General features: G+C 42.0%; 1 protein-coding gene across 1 annotated transcript in view; it reads left to right on the top strand.

The window, feature by feature from the left end:
• The first annotated feature begins 9,891 nt into the window (after positions 1 to 9,891).
• Positions 9,892 to 10,622, top strand: part of FABP5 (fatty acid binding protein 5 (psoriasis-associated)) — a 4,633-nt gene continuing 3,902 nt past the window's right edge. Inside the window, exon 1 of the mRNA XM_008581624.1 lies at positions 9,892 to 10,080. Coding sequence (XP_008579846.1) covers positions 10,002 to 10,080 — 79 coding nt within the window. The 5' untranslated portion in view covers positions 9,892 to 10,001. The remainder of the gene's footprint in view (positions 10,081 to 10,622) is intronic.

The raw sequence follows: 10,622 nt of genomic DNA, 5'->3' as shown, positions 1-10,622 counted from the left end.
GGGGGGGAACGGGTCGCCGCAGGGGAGCCGAGCCCTCGGTGGGAGCACCGCCGCGCTCCCAAGCGGCGCACTCTCCAGTGCGCCACCGGGCCGGCCCAGGTCTTATATTTTTAATCCATTTTGAGTTGACTTTTGTGTATGGTGTGAGATATGGGTCCAATTTCATTCTTCTGCATGTGGATATTCAGTTTTCCCTGCACCGTTTATTGAAAAGTCTGTCCTTCCCCCATTGTGTGTTCTTGGTACCTGTGTCAAAAATCAATTGACTGTGAATGTGTGGTTTTATTTCTGGGTTCCCTATCTTGTTCTGTTGATTGATGTGTATGTTTTTATGCCAGTATCATGCTGTTTTTATTACAATAGCTTTGTAATATATCTTGAAGTCAAGTAGTATGATACCTCCAGCTTTGTTCTTTTTCTCAAGAACTTTTTGCTTTGGCTTTGGGGATTTTTGTGTTTCATAAAAAATTTTAGCATTGTATTTTCAATGTGAAGAATGACATTGGAATTTTGATAGAGATTGCATTGAATCTACAGATTGCTTTGGGTAGCATGGACATTTTAATAATATTAATTCTTCCAGTCCATGAATGGGCTATCTTTTTATTTATCATGTCATTTTCAATTTCTTTTGTCAATGTTTTATAGTTTTCAGTATACAGATCTTTCATCTCCTTGTTTAAATTTAATCTGTAAGTACTTTATTTTATTCATACATCATAACATCACATTGTATCCCATAAATATATAAAATTACTATTTGTAAATAAAAAAATAGTATTGTGAAAATGAAAAATAATAAATGTAGACTTTAAAACAAATGGTGATTTAAAAACCTTTAATTTATTCCCAAATAAAATAATGTACTTTCTTAAGAAAATAGATAAGATGAATTATAGGAAACCTGAGGGCTTCCAGTCATCTGATATTTTCAAAGACCTTTAGTACTCTGGAATTTTCTAAATGTGATGAACTAAAACAGAATAGATTTTTAAAAATGTTGGTTAAGTGGAAAAAAAAAAGAGGAAGAAATGCTGTTTCTTAGCTGGTATGACTTATATACCAAACTCTTCGAAGACAAGACTAGATCCTATTCCACATAATTATTAGGTGGTCTAAAAATGTGGGCTAAAAAAAAAGAATGAAAAAATAAAAAAAGAAAAGAAAAATGCAGGCTGTCTCGAATCAAAGGATTATGTCATGTGTGGATAGCTTGCTTGCCCTTCATTTGTGAGTAAGCAGAGCAGTCCACACGTGACATATTTGTGTAATGCCATATGAGTAGGGAAAGACTGAACATGGCCCTACAGCATTTCTTCTCTCTTATAAGGCAACCTTAGGATTCAGCTTTTGATGGTACTGTAGTGCCATGTTAATGCTTTACTTGAAATTTAGACTTTGAAGCTGCCTGGTAGGTGAGAATTAAATTTAACAACTCTTCATCCAATATCATTTAATTTGAGCTACTTGGAGTGAAAGGGGGCATTGTTCATAATTATACCAGACCTACCTCAGTTGAACCATGATATGGCAACCATATCTTGCACTATGTAAAAAAGAGTATGCTCAGTTCTGGTAACCTATCAAAGAAGAAAAGCCATCAGGAGCCCCAGCTTTATCCTGAGGGTGAGTCTAGAATTAATATTACTACTATTACATACTATCTGATGTTACGGGTAAGGGACAGAATGTAAAGATAAAGGGCACATGATAATGTATATATATTACTCTTGGTATTTTACCATCAGTCTAGGTCTTGCCATTCCCTCTTCCTGAAGCCTGCACCCCATCCACCATTCTCTTGCTAGGGTCCAGCTCCAAAACAGAAGAACCATTCAGAATCATGATACTACCATCCCCTTGAATTCAAGCCTGACCTCCAAGGCTCTAGCTGCCATCTTTCACCCACAGAGCAGATCCCCTGGTGCTCCATTGTCCTCAGATCTTGACACGCATGAGGCCAAGTGCCCATGAATTATGAGATGGGAGAAGTGTTTCAAAGGTGAATCTTCCTTATTCCTTATTAAAAGATGAAACAAACTTATTCCTAATTCAGAAGAGTTAATCTGATATAGAGTGTGAAGAAGAAGAGGCAGAGACAGAGGAGAATAGGAGGAGAAAAAAAGATGATTTCAAATTTTTGAAGTCAATTTTATTGAGTTATTGATCTAGTCAAGAAAACAGTGAAGTTGAATCAAAGGATATCCAAATGAAAATATCATTCTAGGAAGATAGAATTTGTAGCTCAGGAAAGCCTAATGCTTTAATCTGAGATAAGAAGTAGGAACTTCAGATCCACTTTCAGAATCCTGAGGCCATGGTAGTTTGGGGATCTCCTCTTTCTACCCCGAGTGTTGATAAGAGAAGCTTAGCTTGGTGCTCAATATTTGGCAGTTCATTAGGATGTCGTAGATTCTGCAAGGAATAACTATGTATTTTGAGGTTGCAAGATAGGCAACAAAATTTGAGAATTGTGGCTCAAATATTTTTTATGTCACCTTCTAAATAGACCCAAACTAAGATCACAGTTGCCCTCCTCAGTGGTGACAACCACTTAGCCTCCCAGTTCCTGCATGAAATTCGTGTTTAGCCAACCTAGAAAACAGAATATGGTTCATTAGAAACTCAATTTGATGTCTTGCAATTTATAGTGGTTCACTTAGATGGGAAACAATTAATGAAGAAGGAAGGAATTCAGGAATATAAGAGGCAAGATGGTATAGGAAATACATGGGAGAATTAAGTATACCTTCCCTTACATGTTGTTGAATTTATATCTTTAAGTTTGGTCAATGCAGAAATGAGTAGGTGAGCAAAAAGTGCCATATGGTGTTTAAGTTGGGTGGACAGATGGTATCTATCCTACCTCTTGGGTCCTTCACAGGAGTGCACAGAATCGCCTCTCTGCTGGATTTGCAGTTCTGTGCATGCTTCCAGCAGCTTAAAGGGTAGCTCTTCCCACAACCATGTTAAAAGAACTAGAGACAGGATCAAGAAAGTGGCTTTGGTGAGTTTTAGATAGATTATTAAATGTTGATGACTCTTCTTAAAAGCTAATCCAGGCAAAAAGAAGCAATGGGCCTGACTCATTGGGATAAATAGCTCAGAAACAAGTAACCCATGGTTCTGTAGATTAGATTTGGAAAATCATTAATTCTTGTAGATAAATAAAAAAATAGAAGATGATCTTGTGGTGTATTTGAGGGAAAAACAATAAATCATAGAATATCACATGGGAAGTGGGACTGAAAAATGGGAAAGGGTAATCTGCAAGAAAAGAACTTGGCCTCTTCTGGCCAGTATCACCCTGATACCAAAGCCAGACAAAGATTCAATAAAAAAAGAAAACTACAGGCCAGTATCCTTGATGAACATTGATGTAAAAATCCTCAAGAAAAATATTAGCAGACAGAAAACAGCAACATATCAAAAAATTATACACCATGATCAAGTGGGATTCATCCCAGGGATGCAAGTATGGTTCAACATACACAAATCAATAAATGTGATACACCACATCAACAAAATCAAGGACAAAAACCATATAATCATCTCAATAAATGCAGAAAAAGCATTTGACAAAGTTCAACATCCCTACATGATAAAGACTCTCAGTAAATCAGGTATATAAGGAAAGTATGTCAACATAATAAAAGCCATATATAACAAACTCTCTGCCAATATCATCCTGAATGGGGAAAAGTTGAAAGCCTTTCCCTTGAGAATGGGAATGAGACAAGGACACCCACTCTCACCACTCCTATTCAACATAGTACTAGAAGTACTAGCCAGAACAATCAAGCAAGACAAGTAAAGGACATTCAGTTTGGAAAAGAAGTCAAACTGTCCCTGTTTGCAGATGACATGATCTTATATATAGAACAGCCCAAAATCTCTACAAAAAACCTTTTAGAGTTGATAAATGATTTTAGTAAAGTTGCAGGATATAAAATCAACATGCAAAAATTGGTAGCATTTTTATACTCCAACAATGAAGTAGCCAAAAAAAAAAAAAAAAAAAAAAAAAAAAAAAAAAAAAAAAAAAAAAAAAAAAAAAAAAAAAAAAAAAAAAAAAAAAAAAAAAAAAAAAAAAAAAAAAAAAAAAATCAAGAAAGCAAGTCCATTTACAATGATCACACACAAAAACAAAATACCTAGGAATCAACTTAACCAAGGAAGTGAAAGATCTCTAAAATGAGAACTACAAATCACTGTTGAAAGAAATTAAAGAGGACACAAAAAGATGGAAAGACTTTCCTTGCTCCTGGATTGGAAGAATTAATATTGTGAAAATGTACATACTACCCAAAGTGAACTACAGATTCAATGCAATTACCATAAAAATATCAATGACATTCTTCACAGAAACAGAAAAAACAATTTTAAATTTCATATGGAACAACGAAAGACTCTGAATAGCCAAAACAATCTTGAAAAAAAAAAATAGAGCTGGAGGAATAACACTACATAACTTCAAACTGTACTACAAAGCTATAGTAATTAAAACAGTAAGGTACTGGCATAAAAACAGACACTTGGACCAAAGGAACAGAATAGGGAGCCCAGAAATCAACCCACAAACCTACAGCCAATTGATTTTCAACAAAGTCAACAAGAACATACATAGGGGAAAAAAACTGCCTCTTCAATAAATCATGTGGGGAAAACTGGACATCCATATGTAGAAGAATGAAACTAGACCTGTACCTCTCACCATGTACCCAAATCAAGTCAAAATGGATTAAAGACTTAAATACAAGACCTGAAACTATAAAACTCCTAGAAGAAAGTGTGAGGGAAATACTTCAGGAAGTAGGACTGGGCCTAGTCTTTATGAACATGACTTCCAAAGCACAGGCACAAAAGGAGAAATAAACAAATGGGATTATATCAAACTAGAAAGCTTCTGTACAGCAAAAGAAACAATTAACAAAGTAAAAAAACAACCTACAGAGTGGGAAGAAATATTTGTAAGCTACGCATCTGACAAAAGATTAAAATCCAGAATATCCAGGAACTAAAACAACTTAACAGTAAAAAAACAAATAACCTGATTAAAAAATGGGAAAAGGAACTAAATAGGCATTTCTCAAAGGAAGATATACAAATGGCCAACAGACACATGAAAAAATGCTCAATATGACTCAGCACCAGGGAAATGCAAACCAAAACCACATTAAGATACCATCTCACCCCAGTTGGACTGGCTATCATCAAAAAGACAGAGAACAACAAATGCTGTTGAGGATGAGGAGAAAGGAGAGCTCTCCTACACTGCTGTTGGAACTGTAAATTGATGCAGCCTTTATGGAAAACAGTATAGAGGTTCCTTAAATAACTTCAGATAGAACTGCCATATGATCAAGCAATTCCACTGCTGAGTATATACCCAAAGGAATGGAAAGCATCATGTCAAAGAGATACCTGCACCCCCACATTTATCACAGCTCTATTTACAATAGCCAAGAGTTGGAACCAACCTAAATGTCCATCATCAGACAACTGGATAAGGAAAATGTGGTATACTTACACAATGGAATACTACTCTGCCATAAAAAAGAATGAAATATTGCCATTTGCAGCAACATGAATGAACTTAGAGAAAATCATATTAAGTGAAATAAGCCAGGCATAGAAAGAGAAATACCATATGTTCTCACTCATAAGTGGGAGATAAAATAATAAACATATACATAAAAGAAAGAAAGATAAAACATTCACAATAACACACTGAACTTTCAAAAGGAGAACTCGGGTTACTAGAAGTGGGAAGCAAAGGGGGAGGGAGGAATTGGTAAAGGGCCACGAATAGCAGTGACAGCGTATATTACTGAATAGAATAATTACTATTCAATATGAATAATTAATTATTCAATATGTGAGCATCACATATTGCTCACAAGTATTGATATTTAACTGTACCCAACAAGTATGTATATTCAACCATGTTGCAATAACAAAATTAAATTAAAAAAGGAATTTCATCTCTTCCAATGGAAAAATATTACTTGGAGATTTTTGGTTTTGTTTTTGTTATTTTTAAAGGGCAAAGATGCTCTTAATGAATGTGTCTGTGTGTCTGGGCTGGGCCAGCCCCAGGCTTTGTATATAAGGAGCCTTAGGAGTGGCAATTTGGTTGGAGGTGGGCTTGAGGAAGTTGAGATTGCTAGAGGATTTGTTTTGAACTTGTGTTACCTAGTAAGCACAGTGCTTTTACCAAGATTTCGTGTTTATGGGGTGGCTTTGTGAGCATCCTCCTGCCACATTTCAAGGTGCCCCCCTTTGGTGGTGTTTTTAAACTTTTTTTTTTTTTCCTTTTTGTCTTTTTTCGTGACCGGCAACGGATCGCAACCCTCAGTGTTGCGCCCGTACCGGACCAGAACCGGCAACGGGATCACAACCCTCGGTGTCCTGGTTGTGGGAGAAGGGGTCCAGTCCCCAGCTCCATTCCCCAGGTCCCGGGGCAGGACATGAGTCACTGGCGAGGTGTGCCTGGTTGTGGGAGGGGGGGTCCGATCCCCTTCTCTGTGCCCTGGATCCCAGGGTAGGCCCTGAGGTGCTGGCATGGGGTGCCTAGTTGTGGGAGGGAGGTCTGGTCCCCAGCTCCATACCCCTGGTCCCTGGGCGGGCCTCGAGGCACTGGTGTGGGGTTCCTGGTTGTGGGAGGTGGGTCTGGTCCCCTTCTCCATGACCCGGGTCCCAGCACGGGCAGAATCTGCATTTTAACAAGATTCTCAGGTGATATGTTTCATGCTAAAATTTGAGAGGTACTGCTTTATAGTGATCACTGCTTTTTTCCCTTTTTGATTAATCTGGCCATATACTGAGAGAAGACTCAATTGTCTGAACCTGATTACTTTGGTTATTCTCTGCAATGATTTATTTAATGCAGTGCTCTCTCTTCCTTTTTCTACCAGCTGCATACTTCCAGGCCATCAACACTTGCTGTCCTTAGGAATGATTATGTATTATAATCAATTTTGCAGAACTCACATCTATCTATATAAACTATATCCGGGAAGTTGTCTTTAAATAAAGTTACTCAATAAGCTCCAAAGCTATTTGTGTGATTGTGGAATGTGAAGCTGACAAGCTACTAACATTTATCAAATGAAAGAGAAACATTATGTTTTCACCACTAGGTGGAAATAGAGTAATTTTGAGTATATATATTTTTCAGGCCATGAACTACTGCAGGAATACTACATAAACTGAAAGGGAGCTAAGAAATCATGTAGTCTAATTTTCATCTTCTTAATTTCATAGATGATAAAACTGAGGTCAGAGATACTAAGTAAAACTGTATCTGTCTTACAAAAGGTAGTTTCTTAGAGCTAGTTGAGGAGAGTTGTTAGAAATTCTTGATTCTTCAGTCATTTTCAACCATGAGAATAATGTGTCATTATCTTCCAGCAAGAAGGAAGACATGGTGGGACACCTATATTATCTGTGTGCTGTTACTAAAAATAATGACCAGCACAGCTACTACAGTTTGTAAGGATAGGCTAGGGTAAAACTATTGTTTCCTATTTCCTATTTTGTAACTAATCACAATCAAATGATAATTTCCTTTTTCCAATGAAGAAATAAATACTCAACAATCCCCATAAAGTCATACGAGACTTTAATCGGATTGGTTTTCACAACATTTCTGGTTGTTACGTTTCATATTGGGTTCAAATTAAATAGCCTAGAATAGGGTTAAGGGAGCAAGTTAAGGGAGTATTTAATGCTTTTCAGAGCCTGAAATCTCTGAATTCTTAAGAAAGAAAGAGAATCTGAATTTTAGAGCTGAAGAAGCATTAGAAATTATCTACACCAATCATACACACACAGACACACATCAGATGAGGCATCTGAGATCAAGGCATTAAATGTGTTGCCCCGAGTAGCAGAGCAATCACTGAGCCCTTCTGTGTTCCACCGAGACATTAAAAGGTGTTTGGGCTGTGTATCTTTCTGTTTTGTTTGTTGGTATTTTTTAACCACAAAAGGATTTTTCCACTCATCACATCAAAGATTTTGTTTAAAAGTTAAGTTTTAGGTAACACTTTGGGGTTAAAAGCTATTTCTTTCTTTCTTTTTTTGTCCTTTTTGAGACCGGCCACACCGCGCTCAGCCAGTGAGCGCTGTGAGCACAACGGTCATCCCCATATAGGATCCGAACCCGCGGCGGGAGCGCTGCTGTGCTCCCAGGGCCACACTCTCCCGAGTGCGCCACCGGCTCGGTCCTAAAAGCTATTCCTTAAGTACCTGAATATCTAGTCCTCTACTGCCATTCGCCTTTTGATTTTTCTGTAACATGGTTGATTACAATAATCTAAAAATTAGTATCCCAGATTGAGTCCTTACTATTATTACCATAGTCTCTACAAAAAGGGATAAAATATGTTGACACAGCACATTGAGCTCGAGGCCAACCGCCCAGGAGCTGCCCTGAGTGGAAGAAGCCAGCACTTCCATCACTGAGCAAACAATGCGCGCAGCTTCCCTCCGAACATGGACGTTTTCTGAGCAGTAGAGCCTTGGGTGCGGGACATGCAGGTCCTTAGTGGGGCAACCACATGGCCTGAGTCACTCAGTAGTAAAATGGCACCACAAGAAAGGCTGAGGTGACCTAAAGTTAGGGCAGGGACTTGAAAAGAAAGGGATGCAGTGCAGAGGAGCATGCTGGGAGATGGCAAGCCAACCTCAGATTTCCATTTTGTTGAGGACGATACAACAACTCGTGTCTTGCAGTGGTGGCTGGCCTCTCCCTTAGCTCCAACACAGGTGCAGTTACCTAGAGGCAGTCAGGTGTGGTCCTATTTCACAAGGTCTTGAATGATACGACCTGGATGGGGATTCTGGTTCTACCACTGTGCGAACGTTCCTTGCCTTATTTCCTCTTTCGAAAAATCGGGATGACACTCCTTAGCAAAAGTTTAGTGGTTATTAGAGTTACTGCAGATAAAGTGCCCAGGAAGCATAACACTCATCACACAGTAGGTACACAGTAAATGGGCAGTAACTCTACCAAATCGGCGGCCTGTGTGGCAACTTCCTCACTCACTCCATCTCACCTTCATCAGGGACCCAGGAGCACCAGGTGGGAAGATACTGTGAAATGTACACTTAGAAAGTATAACGTTCTACACACAAGTGCAGGGTAGTATTAATGATTAAAGGCGAAGAGGAAACTGGCGTCTGAATACTCAGGAGTCACTCAGTGCGGAATATAAACTAACAAAACAATCTTGAAAGGCATTGACAGTCCCTTAAGGAGAAACTTCCTACAAAGGTTTAGTTTAGGAACCAACGTCCTGAGACAACCGCCTTCCCACCCAGCACCTTCTGATAAAATCACCTAGCTCAACTCAGGTACACACCCACCCTGAGGCCCTAACTGGGCCAGGGGTGGCCTCAGGGTGGGGAAAGCAGGTTCTCTCAGGAAGGTGTGGGATGTGGGTTTGTCCGCTGCCAAAGAGCAGGTTAGGGAGGCAAAGCAGTTGGTCAATCAACCAAATAGCCGATCAATTAATTCCTGTCGCCTGAGTCAGGCGAGGGCTAATCGATTCGTTCGGGTATTTGGACAGGGAAAAAACTGCGGCAGCGTGGCGGTCAAACGGCGGGGCACAGGGGGCCGAGGCCGGGCCTCCCTGTTGCCCCCTCTGACTTCCTGGGCGTGCAGAGGCACCGGAACGTGCAGGGGCTGGCGTCCGGAGAGGCGGGGGGCGCGCCGGGCGAGTCCCCGCTTGCTGGAGGCGCCAAGGAGCCCTGGCGTCCCCTGGCAGGTGGAGTCGGTTAGTCCCTCCCGACCCCGGGAGGAAGGCCCAGGGGGCGCGCAGGGGGCGGGGCCGGGGGCGGGGCGTGGGCCTGGCGACGGGCTTCTCATTGGCCACTGGGCGCCGCCCCGCGCCCGGCGCCTTTATAAAGCAGCCGCCGGGCGCCCGGGAGCCGCACCGCACGCTCGCCACGCCGTACGCTGCTCTGCTCCCTCCGCACGCCTGCCCGCGCCCACCATGGCCACCGTTCAGCAGCTGGAAGGAAGATGGCGCCTGGTGGACAGCAAAGGCTTTGATGAGTACATGAAGGAACTAGGTGAGGCTCCCGGCCCGGCGGTGCCTGCAGCGTGGCATGTGTGTGGCCATCTGTCCCTAGGTTCCCTCAGCGTGCCGGGCTCCGTGGCCCGGGCTGCTCGGCTGTCTACCCCCTACCCTGCCCATCTCCACCGGCACGCGGCCCCTGGGTGCGGCGCGGCGCGGCACCACGCGGGCAAGCAGAGAGTACAGCGCGCGCGCGCGCCGCCAGCCCGCCCGCCGGCCGCAAGGTTCCAGAGGTTCCGTCCGGTGGTCCCCCCCCCCTCTTCTGCGTTTTTCCACGCGGCAGCCACCCCGCATTGCTTCCTGTCCCTTAGCTCGTGCACCCACCCCGCAAGCGCACTTCTTTGGATCCCCTGCAGGCAGCCCCCTTAACTTTCCCCCGTTTTCCTTCCTCACCAGGCATCCTCCCCCTTCGCGCCACCATCCTCTCTCTTCCACTCGCCCCGTCGTGGCAGCACCCACTTTCCCACCCTGCCGCATCTTTTGTTCCTCCGTGGCGCGCGATCCTCCCCCCTCTTCGCCGGGGTGCGGGGCCGGGGC

This window comes from Galeopterus variegatus, unplaced genomic scaffold (assembly GCF_000696425.1).
Source record: "Galeopterus variegatus unplaced genomic scaffold, G_variegatus-3.0.2 Scaffold2411, whole genome shotgun sequence".
In the NCBI taxonomy this organism is placed as follows: domain Eukaryota; kingdom Metazoa; phylum Chordata; class Mammalia; order Dermoptera; family Cynocephalidae; genus Galeopterus; species Galeopterus variegatus.
This window is presented reverse-complemented; position numbering and strand designations above follow the sequence as displayed.